Source organism: Balaenoptera borealis, assembly GCF_965194805.1.
Source record: "Balaenoptera borealis genome assembly, chromosome: 19".
NCBI classification, from domain to species: Eukaryota; Metazoa; Chordata; class Mammalia; order Artiodactyla; family Balaenopteridae; genus Balaenoptera; species Balaenoptera borealis.
In genome coordinates, this window is record NC_138878.1 from 62,655,103 (window position 1) to 62,675,664 (window position 20,562).

Sequence of the window (20,562 nt, forward strand, 5' to 3'; positions counted from 1 at the left end):
TTGCCCTTGAAACACACAGGCCGTCCAAACAGCCCATGAAAGAAATCTCAACCAGAGGAGAAAAGGGTTCTCTTCCCCTTGGCCTGCAGAAGAGCACAAACCATGCTGTGGCATAAAACTGCCCTTCTGTTATTTTACACAAGTTGTGTAAGACATATGATTTCAAAACTGTCGCCAAGTGTTCTTTAGCCTCTAAGGTTGTAATCCTGATCGGTCGTGAGACTTAATCATTTGCTCTCCTGGTAATAACACTTAAACGGACATCTCTAGCTTTTCAAAGATATAAATACTGGTGAGCATTTTTTTAAGTTAGAAGAGTCACCATCACTTCTCCCTTCAGGCCATGACAAACCAGAAACCCTTGTGTGATGTTACAGCCACAAGATCAAAACTGTCTAGAGAACAGTCAGCTCTACCCACCACCAGAGCCTCCCATCAAGCCTCTTAGATAGCCTCAACCACCAGAGGGCAGACAGCAGAAGCAAGAAAAACTACAATCCTGCAGCCTGTGGACCAAAAACCACAGTTACAGAAAGATAGAGAAGATGAAAAGGCAGAGGGCTATGTACCAGATGAAGGAACAAGAAAAAACCCCAGAAAAACAACTAAATGAAGTGGAGATAGGCAACCTTCCAGAAAAAGAATTCAGAATAATGATAGTGAAGATGATCCAGGACCTCGGAATAAGAATGGAGGCAAAGATTGAGAAGATGCAAGAAATGATTAACAAAGACCTAGAAGAATTAAAGAACAAACAAACAGAGATGACCAATACAATAACTGAAATGAAAACTACACTAGAAGGAATCAATAGCAGAATAACTGAGGCAGAAGAACGGATAAGTGACCTGGAAGACAGAATGGTGGAATTCACTGCTGCGGAACAGACTAAAGAAAAAAGAATGAAAAGAATTGAAGACAGCCTAAGAGACCTCTGGGACAACATTAAACGCAACAACATTCGCATTATAGGGGTCCCAGAAGGAGAAGAGAGAGAGAAAGGACCAGAGAAAATATTTGAAGAGATTATAGTCGAAAACTTCCCTAACATGGGAAAGGAAATAGCCACCCAAGTCCAGGAAGCGCAGCGAGTCCCATACAGGATAAACCCAAGGAGAAACATGCCGAGACACATAGTAATCAAAGTGGCAAAAATTAAAGACAAAGAAAAATTATTGAAAGCAGCAAGGGAAAAACGACAAATAACATACAAGGGAACTCCCATAAGGTTAACAGCTGATTTCTCAGCAGAAACTCTGCAAGCCAGAAGGGAGTGGCATGATATACTTACAGTGATGAAAGGGAAGAACCTACAACCAAGATTACTCTACCCGGCAAGGATCTCATTTAGATTTGATGGAGAAATCAAAAGCTTTACAGACAAGCAAAAGCTAAGAGAATTCAGCACTACCAAACCAGCTCTACAACAAATGCTAAAGGAACTTCTCTAAGTGGGAAACACAAGAGAAGAAAAGGACCTACAAAAACAAACCCAAAACAATTAAGAAAATGGTCATAGGAACATACATATCGATAATTACCTTAAACGTGAATGGATTAAATGCCCCAACCAAAAGACATAGACTGGCTGAATGGATACAAAAACAAGACCCATACATATGCTGTCTACAAGAGACCCACTTTAGACCTAGGGACACATACAGACTGAAAGTGAGGGGATGGAAAGAGATATTCCATGCAAATGGAAATCAAAAGAAAGCTGGAGTAGCTATACTCATATTAGATAAAATAGACTTTAAACTAAAGAATGTTACAAGAGACAAGGAAGGACACTACATAATGATCCAGGGATCAATCCAAGAAGAAGATATAACAATTATAAATATATATGCACCCAACATAGGAGCACCTCAATACATAAGGCAACTGCTAACAGCTATAAAAGAGGAAATCGACAGTAACACAATAATAGTGGGGGACTTTAACACCTCACTTACACCAATGGACAGATCATCCAAAATGAAAATAAATAAGGAAACAGAAGCTTTAAATGACACAATAGACCAGATAGATTTAATTGATATATATAGGACATTCCATCCAAAAACAGCAGATTACACGTTCTTCTCAAGTGCGCACGGAACATTCTCCAGGATAGATCACATCTTGGGTCACAAATCAAGCCTCAGTAAATTTAAGAAAACTGAAATCATATCAAGCAACTTTTCTGACCACAACGCTATGAGATTAGAAATGAATTACAGGGAAAAAAACGTAAAAAAGACAAACACATGGAGGCTAAACAATACGTTACTAAATAACCAAGAGATCACTGAAGAAATCAAAGAGGAAATAAATCTTTACCTGGGGATGCCCTTTCTTGTCTGCCTATGTGCATAGGGATGATCCTGCCCTCTATTTCACATGCAATAGGACCTTTTGAAGTTTGAAATTCATCCAGCGAATAAAAACAGGAAAAGTGGCACATCTACTAAATGTTTATTTCTGAAATGCATCAGATAATGGTTTCAGAGTGAATGATTCAGTCCCTAATAATAACACTGTATTAGCTAGTGAATCCAATTTAATCTGAATTCTTGGGAATATTCAAACAGTTTTATACTTGTCAGTACTGAAATTTAAAAAGCAAACAAATCAGCAACAGAAGAGAGGCAGGCAGCTGTACAAAGCTCAGCTCCATGGTGGCCTCACTTCATACCTGTCTCCCTTCATCACCAGACTCATCTTTCAGTGCTTCCTTAGACCATTTGAGTCTCTTTCTTCTAGGTTTGTACCACTGTTTACTCTTGAAACAGGCACACCTAACTACATATGCAGACATTCCCTGTGGTCGGTGAAAATTTCAGAAGCCGTACTACCCCGGGGCACACTCTTCACCCTCAGTATCATCCTACCAGTTTTGGCACAAAGTCCAAAGTCCTTAGCATGGCTTATAATAGGCCATCATGTAATTTATCATCCAACTCAAAGGATTTGAGAATGATAAGCGGTGCTAATAGTAATTACCATGGGATAATTGGGCGAACTGTGATAGCCCCAGTCAAATAGGAATCTCCATTAGCCTCCACACCCTGGCAGTTCATGATCTAGTTATGTAACCGGCACTTCATCAATGTCTACCTTCTAACACATATTATTTCTAATCAGTACAAAAGTTCTGCAATTCTTTATTATTACCCTTATTTTACATATGAGGAAATGCAAAGAAATTCAATGGCTTGCAGGACATTTTACAAACAGGAAAAGGCAGAATCAAAAGTCAAATCCTGATCTGTTTGGTTTCTATATCCAAACTTTTCCTCAGGTGGGTGTTTTTTTTAACAAGTAGTAACTTTCTAAAATAGAATAAACAAAACAAAACAAAACAAAACAAAAAACTGTCTAGAGGACAGCTACCCTGGAGAGTTGCTCCAGATCTTGTATGAGTGAGAAACTGTTCTCTGGGTTAAGCTACTGAGATTTGGGGGTCATTGTTACTGCAGCATGGTCTAGCCTAGTCTGACTAATACACTTAAGACTGTGCTAGGTTACTTATGTAAATAAAAGTTTGAAAATTTGAGGCAGTTTCAGTGGAATTTCCCCAGGTGCCAAGTGCCGTTGGATAAAGACGGCCTCTAGGAATGGGCAAGTGCCTGGACCACTGCCACGCCGCTGATAACCTTTCTCCTGGGAGTGAAGTCTGCGAGCAGTAACACACAGGAAATGGAGCAGGAGCAGGCCGTTGGTGGGGAATAGGACTTAAGGGGCATATGCCCCAGGGGATGGTACCTTTATGGGGTCACGGTCTGGCCCTCAGACTCACTGGGCTGGAAACTCCATCTTAACTGTGTCCTGTAAGTGAAAAGAGATGGAGAGGCTGACTCAGGTTTGCTGCACATGTAAGTAAAAGATAACGGTTGGGACTTCCCTGGTGGCGCAGTGGTTAAGAATCCGCCTGCCAATGCAGGGGACATGGGTTCGAGCCCTGATCCGGGAAGATCCCACATGCCACGGAGCAACTAAGCCCATGTGCTGCAACTACTGAGACTGTGCTCTAGAGCCCACAAGCCACGACTACTGAGCCCACGTGCCACAACTACTGAAGCCCGCGCGCCTAGAGCCTCTGCTCCGCAACAAGAGAAGCCACCCAATGAGAAGCCCGCGCACCGCAAAGAAGAGTAGCCCCTGCTCGCCACAACTAGAGAAAGCCTGAGTGCAGCAACGAAGACCCAACGCAGGCAAATAAATAAATAAATATTTATTTTTTAAAAAGATAATGGTTAATGTTTACTGAGCATTGGCTATGTAGCCAACATGTCCTAAGTTTGTTCATTCATTCATTCGCTCAATAATTATTCACTGAACTCCTAATATGTGCCTGCTACTGGGGATACAGCAGCAAAGGAAACAAACAAGGCTCCTGACCGACAAAGCTCATTCTAGTGGGGGGAAGGCAAGTTTAATAATCACATAAGCAAGCAACTGTTTAATACGTCACGTGGAAGTAGAGCTATACTAAACTCTCAATAAATATGTATGGAAGAAAGAAGGGAGTCTCAGTGTTGAAGTCACCGGTCCAAGGTCATATGGCTAGCTCAGGACTCAAAGCCAAAGCTCCAACACTCAGGCCAGTCTTTATCATTCATTCACCCATTTTCTTTATTTACTCAACAAACATTTACTGAATATCTGCTATGTGTTAAATACTGTGCCCTTCCTGGAAGAGCTAAAGATTATACTCTAACTTAGGGCAGGAGGGCTAATCATCTAGGTGACGGGATTCGCCTCGGTCCCGTCCTCCGCGGAAACCAGGGATGACATAGTACCACGGCGGGGCGTCTGTCGAACTCCCCATTAGCTCCGCCCGTCTCCGTCGTAGCTACGCCTGTCACCAAGAGCCCGAAGAAGCTGGGGACACTTGAAGCCGTCAGGTTATTTCGGAGACCAGAAGCTTCTCTCATCCCGACCCCCGACCCCCGCTCCCAGGGGCTCCGCCTCCCACAAAAAGTCGCGCTGACGTCACAGGCACCACGACCGAACTCTGGCTAGAGTATCAGGAGACCTCTCCCTGCTCCGCTTCTCCTTCCCCTCACCTCTAGATTTGGTGAGCGTAGTGCGGAAGCACATACTTACAGCTAAACTCTCGGACCCTCCAGGGGAACTGGGACTCACCTTTTCAGTTGCCCTGCGAAAACTTCCGCTTGGGCGGAGGGCGCTGCGCGCGCATCCTCTCCCTCGCGGGAGGACTGCGCCGGCGCAGCCTACACAGACCTCCGGACTGCCCGCGGGCTGTGCCTGCCTGAGAACTCCATTTCCCAGGCACCTTCGCGGCAGACCAGCCCTCTGACTCAGGGCTGGGGGAGGGATTATTCCCTCATCGCCCAACCCCATTCCACTTTCTGTGGAACGCTTCCTGGTTCTACTGCGCATATGCCAACGTGGAGCCAATCGTAAGGAGGGATGAACTAAATACCCAGATGCCACCTGATGCCGAGTCTCTTTCTACTCTTATTTCGCAGTGTGCTCAGCGGGGCCTCTAAGGACGAAGAAGCGGGTGGAGATGGGAAGACAAGATAAGGCGTCCGCATAACTCTCTGGGAAACAGGGTCCTGGGGCTGGCGCGGAGGCTCCTGGGTGGGGAGTAGCTCTGAAGAGATTCTCCCGGCACCGGAAGTGGCTGCGGGGAGGCGCGTGTCAGAGGAGTTGGGTCTTCCGCTCCCACCCGTTTGGGGTCGAGTCTTTTAACCCGGCTGACCGCAGTCTCGAGGTGAGGAGACGCCGGGGCTGGGATCGCTGAAGACGAGAGGTGACGGAATGCTTTTGGGGCGACTTCGGCACTGGGCGAGTCGCCTTGGGCTGTGGGTATCTAGGTGGAGTCTTTAGTCCTTGTTCGGAGTTACGAGCCAGGATCTTGCTGAAGTGGTTTCCATCTCTCACCAGCAGCCCTGAGAGGATCGATTCTATTTTATTTTATTCTTGGGTGAGCAAACTGAGGCTGAAGGAGGGGGTGAGTTGCCTGAAGTCTTTGGCAGAGCTGGGTCGGATCTTGAGGGATGAATGAATGGGAGTTCCTTAGAAAGTCAAGATATTTACCATTTATTTGGGCGTTTTCTGTGTGCCAGACGCCGCTCTGTCCTCGCATTTTCTCTTGTCAGCTCCGCAGCCACCAGGATCATCTCGGGAATCAGAATTTTTCAGAATTTAGAGAGTTAATAGGGTGCATGTTTCATAATTAGGCAACACCCCCAAGCGAGATCTGGGGCAATTCTTGGAAATCGAGTATTTCTGCCGGAAAAGGCATGAATATTCACACTGGAGGGGAATAAAGAGTATACATAGCCTGTGGCAATTCGGGTTCAGTTTGGCTGCCAATTTTTGAATAAAGTTCTGGTTTTCAGAGCCTTACGTTTTCAGAATTGTAGACAAGAGATTGTGGATGAGTTGTATCTGCCCCATTTTGTACATGTAGAAACAGGCACAGAAAGGGTGAATGATCTGGCCATGGTCCCACACCAGGAAGAGGCAAGACTCCCTGACTCAGGGCCTAAGGCTTTCCAGTCCCATTTGTCTCAAGTTATTATGACAGGCTGGGTGACCTTGAGCTTTGCATCAGGGCTCCAGTTTCTTCCCTCCCAGGGCTGAGAGTGTATGAGATGTGGACAGAACGGGATCTGGAAACTGTACGTAGAGTTCTCAAACTCAGATGTCTATGAGCGTCAGGCAGATAAGGAAAAGGAGAGAAGAGGTCTGGGTGAGGGCTGTGGGGCATCTGGGAGGGCTCACCCCATCTAAAGCGGGGTGCGGGGGTAGCTCTAAACAGCCTCCAACAAACTAGCTTCGTGGGAATGCAGACCCCATGTGGCCAAATCCTAGGATTTTTCAGAAGCTGGAAATCAAATTTTTAGGTGAAATCTCCCAGCTTTTAAGTTTGGGATTACTTAAAAGAATTTTCTGTCAAAACACTCTATGCCAACTTAGACCAGATAAAACATCTGTGGATTGGACATGGGGAACAGACTTGTGGTTGTTAAGGGGGAGGGGGGCTGGGGGAGGGACACATTGGGAGTTTGGGATTAGCAGATGCGAACTATTATATATAGACTGGATAAACAACAAGGTCCTACTATGTAGCACAGGGAACTACATTCAATATCCTGTAGTAAACCATAATAGAAAAGAATATGAAAAAGAATATATATATATACACACATATACTGTATGTACATATATATAAATAACTGAATCACTTTACTGTGTACCAGAAACTAACACAACATTGTAAATCAACTTTACTTCAATAAAATAAAATTTTAAAAATCTGTGGATCAAATTATACTAAAAAGTCACGGCTTAACCTCTGTCGTGAGGGAAATCCTCATTGGGTAAAATGTTAGCACTTATTATAGGTCTTCCACATTCCCTTATCTGCAGTCACAAAAATCTAGAATGCTCTGAAAACCAAACATTTTCTTCCATGGATTTGGTGCCCACAACTGACTAGAACTGCTGTGATCTATTACTTTTAATTATCCTACCTAGAGTGAATATTGATATCTCTGTTCTAGAAATATCAAAGTATTCAATTATGAAATGCTCCCGCCAGCATCCTCCCCCCGCCCCACTGCATTGGGATTCTAATGAAATACACCATGTATATGGTGGATCACCTTTTTTTTTTTTTTTTAAGAGTTTTTTTTTTTGATGTGGACCACTTTTTAAAGTTTTTATTGAATTTGTTACCATATTGCTTCCGTTTTATGTTTTGGTTTTTTGGCCATGAGGCATGTGGGATCTTAGCTCCCCAACCAGGGATTGAACCCACAACCCCTGCATTGGAAGGTGAAGTCTTAACCATTGGACCGCCAGGGAAGTCCCTGGATCATCTTTTTAAAATCTGAAAATTTCTGAATTCAAAGCATACTTGGCCCCAGAGACTTAAGAATTGTGGACCTGTGTCGTTGCTGATTCATGATATGGAATGCTTTCGACACCCCATAGATATATGCTACTTAGGAAATACACAGTGGCCGCACCAGTGGTACAGTGTTTTGCATACTATGGGTCATGAAAATAACTCGGGGGGCAGTGACCATAATTTTTTGTAATGAAGTAAAATAAAAGCAACCAGAATGGTAAACATCCCAGGCCATCCTACTTTGTAAGATGAAGTATTGTTTCATGAAGCTTTTGTTCAGTTATGTATGCAAATGAGTAGTCATGGTATATATTGTCTGTGTTACTGTGGGTCATGGTTTAAAAAAAAAGGTTGAAGAAACATCAACAGTCTTGGAGGCTCACCTGGACTCAAGTCTTAGAGATGATAATCAGAAATATCAGAAGCATCGTCCCAGGGGTTCAGTTAGAGACACATGTGTTCTGTCAACAAATATTTTAAAAATCCCTACTGTGTGCCAGGCACTGTGCACACAGTGGGGAGCAAGACAGAAGGTTCCGCCACGGTGATAGATCTGAATCTCCACCTCTCCCAAGTGGGTATTTACTGGCTGTATTTACTGACTGTGAGTGCTAAGAAGGGTTGTGAAGTGGCCTTGCAGGCTCTGAAGCGCAGGGGAAACGTGGGGCTGGGGTGGTTTCAATAAATACAATTGTTGTGATTCCTGCAGGAAGACTTATGTTCTGACTCCTCCTCCTGCTTCTGGACGTTTTGGGGGCTCCTCCAGCATGGCCAGAGTCAGCCCTAGGAGGAAAGGACAGTTTCTCCCAGGACGGGGAGCTTAAAGGAGGACTGGGCTGCTGGGCCCCCACTGGCTATGGCTGAGGTGAGTCGAGGGTCCCTCCCTATCCTAACCCATCATCCCCAAAGGCTGCACAGCTGGCCTGCCTTGTTCTGGCTCACTGTCTTATCATGGTCCCCAACTCGATCTTTTTTTTTAAAAATCAATTAATTATTTATTTTTGGCTGCGTTGGGTCTTCATTGCTGTGCGCAGGCTTTCTCTAGTTGCAGCGAGTGGAGGCTACTCTTCGATGCGGTGCGCGGGCTTCTCATTGTGGTGGCTTCTCTTTGTTGCGGAGCACGGGCTCTAGGCGCGCAGGCTTCAGTAGTTGTGGCTCAAGGGCTCTAGAGCGCAGGCTCAGTAGTTGTGGTGCACGGGCTTAGTTGCTCCGCGGCGTGTGGGATCTTCCTGGACCAGGGCTCAAACCCGTATCCCCTGCATTGGCAGGTGGATTCTTAACCACTGCACCACCAGGGAGGTCCCCCAACTCGATCTTCTTAAAGGAAAGCCCTCACACTGTCGCTCTGCTGCTCAGTATCCTTCCAGGAATCCTTATTGCCTATAGGATAAAATCCAGGTTTCTGAGCCCATCCCTGCGTGACCTGGGTCCTGCCCCCCTCCACCCTGTCTTCTCCGTGTCCCCACACACGCCGTACTCCCTTCTTGGCCTGGTGGTAAAATGTTACTCTGTACTTTCCAGCTTCCCGCCTTTGGTCAGGCTCCTCCCTCTGCTAGAATATACCCCGCCCACCATCTCTGGCTGGTGAGTCTTCCACAGCCTTCAAGACCCAGCTCATTCCCCCCACCTTCCCTCGGCAGCGTCAGCTCCTCCCCGCTCTGGTCTCCCATATCACCCCTGCTGCCTCCGCTGTAGCACAAATCCACCCGGATGGGGTGTCCCTGACCATATCTGTCAGCCCCACCAGACTTGGCGCTCCACGGGGACAGGTACTGATTGGGACTTATCTCTGGGTCCCCAGGGACCATCACCGGTCTGGCACACAGGAAGCCTCAAGATATTTTTTGTTTGTTTGTTTGTATTTTAATATTTATTTGTTTGCGCTGGGTCTGAGTTGTGGCAGATGGGCTCCTTAGTTGCTGCTTGCCAGCTCCTTAGTTGTGGCATGCATGTGGGATCTAGTTCCCTGACCAGGGATGGAACCTGGGCCCCCTGCACTGGGAGTGCAGAGTCTTATCCACTGCGCCACCGGGGAAGTTCCTCCAGGTGTTTGTGGAATGAGTAAATGAAACAGAAACAGGCTCACAGACACAGAACAGACTTGTGGTTGCCAAGTGGGAGGGGGTGGGGGAGGGAAGGGTTGGGAGTTTGGGATTAGCAGATGCAAACTATTTTATATAGAATGGATAAAAAACAAGGCCCTACAGGGAGCTATATTCAGTATCCTGTGATAAACCATAAGGGAAAAGAATGTGAAAAAGAATGTATATGTATAACTGAATCACTTTGCTGTACAGCAGAAATTAACACAACATTGTAAATCAACTATAATTTAAAAAAATTTTTTTTTAATTTAAAAAACTTAAAATCTTGGGCTTACCTGGTGGCGCAGTGGTTAAGAATCCGCCTGCCAATGCAGGGGACACGGGTTCAAGCCCTGGTCCGGGAAGATCCCACGTGCTGCAGCGCAACTAAGCCCACGCGCTGCAACTACTGAGCCTGCGCTCTAGAACCCGTGTCACAACTACTGAAGCCTGCGCGCCTAGAGCCCGTGCTCTGCAACAAGAGAAGCCACTGCAATGAGAAGCCTGCACACCGTAACGAAGAGTAGCCCCTGCTCTCCGCAACTAGAGAAAGCCCACGTGGAGCAACGAAGACCCAAATAAAATAAATAAATAAATAAATAAATAAAATATATAAATAATAAATAAATAAATAAAATAAATAAATTAAAAAAAAGAAAACTTAAAATCTTCAACAAACTGAAAAAACCAAAAGCCAAGGTAGATGGATGTCAGGATCAGAGAGACCCACCTCTTTGACCTTGAGGGAACCTCACGTCTCCTCTTCAAGACTCCTTGTCCTTGCCTAGAAAATACGGGGATGCCCAGTCTCTTACATCTGAAGGTTCTCACAAGATGACTTTTGCCAAAGGCCTGGCGCATGGGGGGCTGGGGGTGCTGAGTGAGCCGTTGGCCCCTCCCTGACCCCAGCCCTGCAGTCATCACTGACAGTGTGTTGCATTCCAGGAATTTGCGACCCTCAAGGACGTAGCCATGGACTTCACCTTGGAGGACTGGGAGCAGCTGGGGCTGGACCAGGGGCACCTGTTCTGGGACACGGCACTGGACAACTACCAGGACCTCTTCCTGCTGAGTGAGTGTCCACCCCAGCCCCAAGGGCCTGTCACTGCCCTGCTCGGTGATCACCCGTGGCTCTCTTGTCACCCATGGAATGAGCCCCTGCCTCCTGAGCGCCTCAGACCAGCGTACTCAGCTGGCCGATTCTGCAACATTGGCAATGCCTGGCGACCTTTTTGATTGTCACCAGTTGGCAGTGGTGGGTGTGCTCCTGGAATCCAGTAGGTGGAGCCCAGAGGTGCTGCCACATATCCCAGAATGCAGGGATTATCCGACCCCAAATGGCAGTAGTGCCCAGGTTGAGAAACCCTGATCCGGCCCCTGCCTTTCCTCTTCATCATGGTAGAGGAATTCCTCCAGCTGACACTTAGGAATCTTTGCATTTGCTCTCCTCTGTCCCCTCCCTGACTCAGGGCTTCCCCCTTTTTTTTTTTTTTCCCTTAAAAAAAAATTTATTTATTTCTGGCTGCGTTGGGACTTTGTTGCTGTGTGCGGGCTTTCTCTAGTTGCGGCGAGTGGGGGCTACTCTTCGTTGCCGTGCACAGGCTTCTCATTGTGGTGACTTCTCTTGTGGAGCACGGGCTCTAGGTGCGTGGGCTTCAGTAGTTGTGGCACGTGGGCTCAGTAGTTGTGTCTTGCGGGCTCAGTAGTTGTGGCGTACAGGCTCAGTTGCTCCGTGGCATGTGGGATCTTCCCGGACCAGGTTCGATCCCTGGTCCGGGAGGAGCCGACATTGGGATCCCACTTTGGCAGGCAGATTCTTAACCACTGCACCACCATGGGGCTTCCCTTTTTTAAGACAAACTGCAACCCCAGGAGCACTCCCTGCTTTTCCCCTGCCTGGCTTGCCCACTGCTCCTTCATGTTCTGACCGCTCGTTTTGTGGTCTGTCTCCCTCTGCCAGGATGGGAGCTTCCTGCGGACAGGGACTCGTGCTGCTCCCTGGTGGAGCCCGCGTGTCCGGAACGGCCAGTACCCGCTATGGGGACTCACCGAATAGATGAGTGAGCAGCAAGAGCCGCTGTGTCAGGCGCTGGGTTTTGTGCTGGCCAAGCGCTTACAATGCTCTCCTCCCATCTTCCAGTCACCCTGCAAGGAAGTCTGACTCCCTGTTTTCTTGATCCTCCTGAAATTGAGGTTCAAAGAGGGGAAGTCACCTTCCCAGCTCTGTGGGAGTCCCCAGGAGCACCCCGACATTTGGTGATTGACTAGGAGGACTCTTGGGACTCAGCGCATGGTCCTACTCACGGCCATGACTTACCACGGAGAAGGGGTGCGAGCACAGCCAGCAAAAGGGGAAGGCTCGGGGGGCCAAGTACGGGGGGGCCGGTGCCAGCTTCCAGAGTCCTCACCCCATGGAGTCACATGGGACATGCTTAATTCCCCCAGCGACCAGGTGCGCCAACACATATGAAATGTCTATGAGGATGCTCATTAGAGACCCAGCACCCAGGTTCTTTACCGGGGGCTGGTCGCATAGGCACCCTCTGCCTGCCACGTACCCAAATCCTAGACTCACCGAAGGGAAGCAGGCGTTTGGGCACAGGGAGCCCCTCTTATTGGTTAGGGAAGGCTGGAACCCTCCACCCCCGAAATCCAGGTTCCCAGACACCAGCCAAGGGCCAGCCTGGCGAGCAGGCCTTTCCAATGAGAGCAGGCAGCCTGCGGTGCTAACCGTTTTCCCTGGGCTGTGAACAGCAGTGTCACACAGGGAGGGAACGGCAGGGCTGAGACATTAGGTGGAGCCTTGCTGCTCCTCATCCGTGTCACCTCATCCTGATCAGCTCATTTCCCCTTCTCAAGTTCCTTGCTTCTTTCTTTTCCAAAAGCAGAAAAAATAATTTATTCCAAAAGATTTTTAGAAAGGAAAAGAAGGATTACACACTGAAAACTATCATTTCATGTAATTTTATTGCATTGGGGCAGATTTTCTCCAAACTGCTCAATGTGCTACAGAAGCAGCTTGTGGGAGGTCAAATCTCAGTGTCTGCAATTTTTAAATTACAATCCATGGTAGAAATGTGTTTCCCTTGACTCCCTGGCACACGTTTGTGTGTGTATATATATGAGTGGTGTAATCGTTTGCTATGGCTGCTCTTGCAGATGCCACAATCGTGGCTGAAAACAGCACACACTGACTGATGGTTCTGGAGGTCAGAAGTTTTATGTTTTTTGTGGTTGTTTTTAATTAATTTATTTTATTTATTTTATTTTTGGCTGAGTTGGGTCTTCATTGCTGAGCACGGGCTTTCTCTAGTTGCAGCGAGCGGGGCTACTCTTCGTTGTGGTGCGGGGGCTTCTCATTGCAGTGGCTTCTCTTGTTGCAGAGCACGGGCTCTAGGCACGTGGGCTTCAGTAGTTGTGGCATGCGGGCTCAGTAGTTGTGCCTTGCGGGCTCTAGAGCGCAGGCTTAGTAGCTGTGGCGCACGGGCTTAGTTGCTCCGTGGCATGTGGGATCTTCCCAGACCAGGGCTCGAACCTGTGTCCCCTGCATTGGCAGGCGGATTCTTAACCACTGCACCACCAGGGAAGCCCCGTGGAGGTCAGAAGTTTGAAGTGGGTCTGCCTTGGCTGAAATCCAGGTGTGGGCACAGCTGGTTCCTTCTGGAGGCTGTAGGGGAGAATCTCTTTCCTTGCCCTCTTTCAGCTAAAAGATGAAGCCTACTTGCTGGGCTCATGGCCTCTCATCTTTGAAGTTAGCAGTGGCTTTCTCCCCACTGTAGCACATTTCCCCAGGGATTATAACTCTGTGCTCCCTTCCTTGAGGAAGTTTGCAGGGGGTAGAGTGTGGGATTGAGCTCTGGGACCCCAACACACTTCATCACGGGGCGTGGCCCATGGAGGCCTCTGGCCGTGTGTGGTCCATGGGTGAATGAACGAATCGCAGATGGCCGAGGAAGTACCTGCCTCTCCCCGGCCACTCTGCTCATTCCTCAAGAGCTGTTACAGATCCTTTGTGTTCCCAGGCCCAGTTGTCACAGCTCTGATCACTCTGGATTGTGACTGTCCGGGTCCCTCTCCTCCACTGGACTGGGAACCCTGTAGGGCAGGCGTCCCTGGAGTCACCCAGTGCTGCATCTGGCCCTTGGGAGCCGTGCGCTGGATAAGGTGCTGAATAGTCAGGAGAGCCGGGAGTTTCCCACTCAGCGGCCAGATGGCCCTCCATGCTGCTGTCATCTGGTTGGTGACAGTGCTCTTCTCTCCCTTCAGATCCCCCCAGACCCAACCTGACCTCCCATCCAGATGATGGGGAAGAGCTGGCAGCCCTGGTGAAAGGAAGCCCAGAGTCAACAGGACCTGGTGAGTGGGCAGAGAGGGCCCACCAGCACCCAGCGAGCGGGAGGGTGGAGGGATCGTGGGGCATGGCCCTTTGTGGGCCCTCCATCTTTGGGACCTCCATCCCACCCAGTTTGTCTACCCAGACAGCTTGATTCCCTGCTTCTGGGCTTCACTCTGCCTCGCACTGGCTTTAGGTCCAGGACCCTCACCCTGCATGCCTTATCTCCACCTGCCGCTGTGTTCAGCACGTGGTTGTCCTGGTGCCCTTCCTCTGTCCCCTCCACATCCTTCCAGACTCAGCAGGGGTCGGCCTTACATTCCCTGAGTTGGTCTCTCCACCTTCCTGCCTTGTGCCCCTTGAGCACTGTGGACCCCCTGTCTACCTGTTTCACCCCCCTTTCGTTCAGGCCCATCCTTCCTTCCTGGTCCACAGGGCCTAGCAGATGGCCCATCTGTTAGTAACTCAAGCCTGGGCCTAAATGCTGCCAAGAGCCTTAGGTCTGCCCTCTTCCAGGCCATGGTTTCTCCAGGGGATCCAGTCAAGCAGTGAGGATTCCCAGGTGTTACACTGGTCGAGACATCCCCAGGAGGAAAAAGCAGAGGCAGGGCCCTGCCTGGGGCACTGGAGGCTTTTCTCATTGTTAGGCTGTTAACATGAGGAGAAGGACCCCTGAACCAGAGGCCACGGAGTGGAGGCTGCACGGCTCAGTCTCAGCCTGCACCGCAGCCATCAGCATGGAGCTCTGTTCTCCGCTCACCTCTCGTGAGCTTGTGAACATGGACCTTCTGTAGCCTCCCGTTGAGCGCACAGGTGTTTTCACGTAGGCCCAGGCTCCTGCAACTGTGGATTTCTGTTTCTGCCACCTTAACATCCAGGCTGGTTCCAAGCATGTGTAACCACGTGCAAACCACCTTTGGATGTGGTTACAATGATAACCACGTGGTAACAATCGTATTGCATTGTTATCATTTATACCTCTTTTCCATTGAGTGCACTTCTCTAGGAAGTGGGCCTTAGCTGATGGGGGTGATGGTGGAGATATCCACTGAGAGCCTCCACTTCTCTGTGGAACCCTCGAGGTTGCCCAGCTTCCCTCTTAATCCTCCTGGAAATGGGCTCTGTTTCCTGTGATGCCAGTTCCAGCTGGATCACCACTCTGGCCCTGTCTCCTTCATCCCCTTGCCAGATAGGCCTGACTCAGGACCCATCACCTGTTCTCCCTTTTGTCTGCTCTCAGCGTACAGCTCCCATCTTTAACCCCCAGGGCACAGGAGACATTTGCACTTGCCCTCTCTTTCAGACACCGCTGAGGGCAAGACCTCTCCTCTGCCACAGGACTTCTTGGAAGAAGGACTCTCCCAGGAGATTACCGAGATGTTTTCCAAGGATGGCCTCTGGAACTCCCATCTGGAAGAAGCCTGCATAGGCCAGAGCTGGTTAGATAGTTTGCTCGGAGATCCGGAAAGTCTTCTGAAGTCCAATATTGTTACCAGCAAGGAAAGTCCCACAGAATGCAAGAGCGATGAACTCGAGAGCCACAAACTCAAGAGAGGCCTTGGTCCCAAGTCCCTCCTTTTCCCAGGAGCGGGTTCTGTGACTCTTGATCTTCCTGAAAGGAGCCTGACACCAGCTAAGTCTCAGGAAAGTGGGAATGACTTTGGGTGCTACTCAGACCAGAGCCAGCAGGATAACATCCAGGGAGGGGAGAAACCATATAAATGTAGTCAGTGTAAGAAGAGCTTCAGCCAGAGCTACCGTCTGATCCAGCACTGGATTCTTCACACTAGGGAGGACCCCACTGTGCTTCAAGAGTATGAGAAAGATGTCAACCAGAGTTCTTGCCTTTTTGTGCAGTCAGTGACTCACACAGGCTCCAAGTCCTATGTGGGTAACAAGTGCGGGAAGACTTCTAGTCAGAATACACACCTCCTGTGGCATGAGAACATTCACAGTGAAGAAAAACCATGTAAGAGTCAAGACAGTGATGGTCCAGCAGGTCACGACTCACAGCCTGTTGAGCGTCACAAACCCCCCCCAGGTGGTAAATCCTACAAATGTAATGAATGTGGCGAGAGTTTCAGCCAAACCTTTCATCTCACCCGGCATCAGAAAACCCACACTCGGAAACGCTACGAATGTGCCAGATGCAAGGCGATCTTCAACTTTAAGAAATACCTCCTCCAACATCAGAAAATTCATGCTGCAAAAACGACCGCTGTGTGTCAGGAGTGTGGGAAGGCCTTCAGGCGAAGCTCCTTGCTTGTCAAACACCAGTCTGTTCACACTGGAGAAAAACCTTATAAGTGCGATGAGTGTGGGAAACTCTTCAGCCATATCCTGACCCTAAAGACCCACCAGAGGGTTCACAGGGGCGAGAAGCCTTACAAATGCAACAAATGTGGGAAAGCCTTTTACCGGAACACTCACCTTAATGAACACCAGAGGGTTCACACGGGCTACAGGCCCCACAAGTGCCACAAATGCATCAAGAGTTTCACCCGGCCCTCCCACCTAAATCGACACCTGTCCATTCACGCCACAGAAAAGCCCTACAGCTGTGCTGAATGCAAGGAGACCTTCAGCCACAACGAACACCTTGTTCAGCACCAGAAAATCCATGCTGTGGAAACCCCCTATGAATGTCAGGAGTGTGGTGAGCGCTTTATTTGCCATTCGACCCTAACTTGCCACCAGAGCATTCACACCAGAGAAAAACAAGGACTCGACAAGAGCAGGAAGATCTTGAATGAGAACCCAGAGCAGAGAGAGCCTCCAAGGGTCAGCGATAAGCGCTTTAAGTGTAACAAATGTGAGAAAACCTTCAGCTGCAGCAAATACCTGACTCAGCATGAGCGGATTCACGCCAGGGTGAAGCCCTTTGAGTGTAACCAGTGTGGGAAGGCCTTTGGCCAAAGTTCACAGCTCATCCGCCACCAGAGGATCCACTCTGGAGTGAGGCCGTATGAATGTGGGGACTGTGGAAAGGCCTTCGTTCGTAGTGCCTCCCTTGCCAAACATCAGTCCACCCATAAGAGTGAGCACCCCTTTCAATGTAACAAATGTGGAATGACCTTCAGCCAAAGTGCATGTCTCTCAGAACATCAGTTAATCCATACTGCAGAGAAGCCCTTTAAACCTAACAAGTGTGACGAAGTCTTTGCCTACAGTAACCACCTTGTTCAGCATCAGGGAACTCAGGCAGGAAAGAAGCCCTTTGAGCAAAATGAATGTGGGAAAACATCGCAGCAGAGCTCGTGCCTTTCCAAGCATCAGAGAATTCACACAGGTGAGAAGCCCTATGAATGTGGTGACTGTGGGAAAACCTTCAACCTGGGCGCTCAACTCACCCGACACCAGAGAGTTCACACTGGAGAAAAGCCTTATGTTTGTCAGGAATGCGGGAAAGCCTTCAGCCAGAGCTCGTGCTTTTCTAAGCATCAGAGAGTTCACACAGGTGAGAAACCCTACAAATGTGGCGACTGTGGGAAAACCTTCAGCCTGGGTGCTGCACTCATCCGACACCGGAGGATTCATACTGGAGAAAAGCCTTATGTTTGTCAGGAATGTGGGAAAGCCTTCAGCCAGAGCTCATGCCTTTCTAAGCATCAGAGAGTTCACAGTGGGGAGAAGCCTTATGTGTGTGCCGTATGTGGGAAAGCCTTTGCCCAGAAAGCAAATCTGATGCAGCATCAGAGAACTCACACTGGGGAGAAGCCTTATGCTTGTGATGTGTGTGGGAAAGCCTTTGGCCTTAGAGCCCATCTCAGTCAGCATCAGAGAATTCACACCAAGGAGAAACCACATCAGTGTCCACATTGTCAGAAAGCCTTGTGCTGCTGCTCAGGTCTCAGCCGACATCAGTGAGTTCACACTCCAAAGTAACAGGTAGCAATTCTGCCCATGGCTGCTGGGTGGCAGCGGATCCCAGACATCTGAGAATGTGTTCATCCGAGGCCTAAAGTTGAAACCATCCCAGTGTAAGCCCCTCCCCCCAAGAGTAATAAATCTCTTTATTAATAAAGATTGATTAGAAAATTTGCACGCATGAGTTTCATTAAAACAGTGAAAACACAAACATTGAGAAGCTGTGGAGCTTTGGAAGTCAGAGGTAGACTGGAGCCAGTCTGCTGAGTTAAATCCCAGCTCTGCCATCTGCCACCTAAGTGACCTAGGGAAAGTCATGAAACCTTTCAGGGCTTCAGTGTCCTCATCTGTAAGATGGGCAAAATAATAGCTACCTACTTCATAGGGCTGTTGTGAGGATAAAGAGATGTAAAGCACTTTAGAACTAAGTGCCCAGCACATAGTAAGTACTCACCAAGTGTGAGCTACAAACGTGCATCAGATATAACAAATATACTCTTTTACATTAAAAGGAAGAGAAAACTAAGCAACCCTCTATCTTTATTTCACTGCAGTTAACATTATTACTAATAATGTGCATGGCTTTTATTTTTAAAGTTTTCCACCAAAATATCCTTGGCTTCGTTGGATCCAAAAACCCAGTACTTTGCTCTTAAACAAAACAAAAAAAAAGCCTAGCCTTTTTCTTCCCTCCATTTCTCAGCTCTGTCCTAGTACTTTCTTTCTTTCTTTTTTTAAAAAATTATTTAATTTATTTATTTATCTGGCTACGTTGGGTCTTTGTTGCTGCACACAGGCTCTTCTCTGGTTGCGGCGAGTGTGGGCTACTTCTTGTTGCGATGCACAGGCTTCTCATTGCGGTGACTTCTCTTGTTGCAGAGCACCAGCTCTAGGCGCATGGGCTTCAGTAGTTGTGGCACACAGGCTCAGTAGTTGTGGCTCGCGGGCTGTAGAGCACAGGCTCAGTAGTTGTGCACGGGATTAGTTGCTCCGCGGCATGTGGGATCTTCCTGGACCAGGGCTCGAACCTGTGTCCCTTGCATTAGCAGGCGGATTCTTAGCCACTGTGCCACCAGGGAAGCCCTGTCCTAGTACTTTCTTAACCCGCAAAAAGCCAAGAAGAACACGTAAACTAACATCGCATGGCAAGAACTTTCCACTCCTAACCTCCCAAACCTCTCACTCAAAAGGACCCCCTCCCATATCCACATGCCATCCCTTCCTATAATCTCCTCCCATTTAAAGTTGTTGGTTAAATGATGAGACCCAATTTATCGTGAGAGTTAATACCATAAACAGCTGGATTCAGTTAGGAAAGCTGCATTGGATGTTGCTGTCTCCACACGGTTCACACCATTTATACAGAAGATGTGCTTGGTAGCAAAAACTGTGATGCACAGAAACGACTGCTGCAATGTTCCTCCTCTACCAGTTGTCCAAGTTGGTCACTCACCAGGCGCCACCCTAGGCTCCAGGGTGGGGAACGCCAATACGGTAAGCCCTGCCCTTGCCTTGAAGCTTCTAGAATCAAAGGGAAATGGATGGCCTCGTTTCCATTGCCAAGTGACGTCTTAAAATACACATTCTCTCATGTCACAGCAAGTCCCCCGAGGATTGTTGGCAAGCCCGGTGAGGACACAGTCCTTCCTGTTGGAGCCCCAAAGTTCACTGCTCACCTTGGCCAGGCTTGTTCTACAGCTGAGTCTCACCTCACGGAACCACACCACCAGCTCTCTTGATGGCACCTCCTCGGCCCTGAGCTTTTGTGTCCCACCTGCTAAGTGACCCAGTCACCTCTTTGCTGAAGCACAGTCTTACAAAGACACTGGACTCTTGACACTTTAAATATTCTTTCATATTTTTGGTACTAAAAAAAGTTCAGGAGTCTGTGCTCTGGGCCCTTAGGATTTTCAAACCTTGCACCTTGAGTTGTGCTGGTTGGTTTTGTCGTTGAAACTGGGACCTTGTTGGCTGACCGTTCACACCACAGTGGGGAGTGTACTGGTTTTCAAATGGCGGAAACGTCCAACTCCCCACCTGTTGTATCTGGGCAACAGGCCTGATATATACCTAAGGGGCAGGGCAGGGCAGGGGCGGGAACTCAACTTGATAAGTATGTTCAACCAAGAGTTTTGACACCACAGATAGAGGTCAGAGGCCTTGTAGAAAGTTGGCAGCCATTGTGTGTGTGGGCGTGGGGGGGGCGGGGGTGGAGGATCTATGTTACTAATGACCTGTGTTCTGCGGGCCAGTGTAGAAACACCTGCCCTCATGTTTGCGTGTTGGTTCTCTGATTAAAGTTTTGAGTTTCTAAGCGTTGGTTGCTTTTCTCAGCTCAGTGCCACACACCCGGCCAGAGGCTGGGCATGCGCAGTCACTACCTGCCAAGTGCTCACATTCTA

The 20,562-nt window shown here is 48.4% G+C and overlaps 2 protein-coding genes across 20 annotated transcripts in view; one reads left to right on the top strand and one right to left on the bottom strand.

Annotated features, from left to right (window-relative positions):
• VRK3 (VRK serine/threonine kinase 3) overlaps positions 1-20,562 on the bottom strand; it is a 66,431-nt gene that overhangs the window by 40,991 nt on the left and 4,878 nt on the right. For 3 of the 16 annotated variants that reach the window (XM_082367627.1, XM_082367633.1, XM_082367621.1), the window contains exons 1-2: positions 5,134-5,259; positions 3,751-3,813 (exon numbers count right to left, since the gene is read on the bottom strand). The exons of 5 other annotated variants lie outside the window; for them this stretch is intronic. The gene's annotated coding sequence lies outside the window, so the exon portion shown is untranslated. Of the gene's footprint in view, positions 1-2,325; positions 2,348-3,750; positions 3,814-5,054; positions 5,075-5,094; positions 5,260-6,054; positions 6,114-20,562 lie in introns of those variants that run through there. 8 more of the 16 variants (XM_082367625.1, XM_082367626.1, XM_082367632.1 and 5 more) reach the window with 6 other exon arrangements.
• Positions 5,437-18,891, top strand: ZNF473 (zinc finger protein 473). 4 transcript variants are annotated; one of them, XM_082367592.1, is made up of 5 exons: positions 5,439-5,941; positions 8,586-8,741; positions 10,906-11,032; positions 14,227-14,316; positions 15,597-18,891. In XM_082367592.1, exons 2-5 carry the CDS (start codon positions 8,733-8,735, stop codon positions 18,158-18,160), a joined length of 2,790 nt encoding a protein of 929 aa, XP_082223718.1. In that variant the 5' UTR covers positions 5,439-5,941; positions 8,586-8,732; the 3' UTR covers positions 18,161-18,891. The 4 variants fall into 4 exon arrangements, with proteins under 4 accessions (XP_082223721.1, XP_082223718.1, XP_082223719.1 ...); XM_082367593.1 differs by having other exon boundaries at positions 5,439-5,728; XM_082367594.1 differs by having other exon boundaries at positions 5,753-5,767.

Excerpts from the sequence above, each read along its gene's own strand:
- ZNF473 (XM_082367592.1), top strand. Across the intron at positions 11,033-14,226 it reads CCAGGACCTCTTCCTGCTGA|ATCCCCCCAGACCCAACCTG; the intron begins GTGAGTGTCCAC and ends CTCTCCCTTCAG. Across the intron at positions 14,317-15,596 it reads CCCAGAGTCAACAGGACCTG|ACACCGCTGAGGGCAAGACC; the intron begins GTGAGTGGGCAG and ends CCTCTCTTTCAG.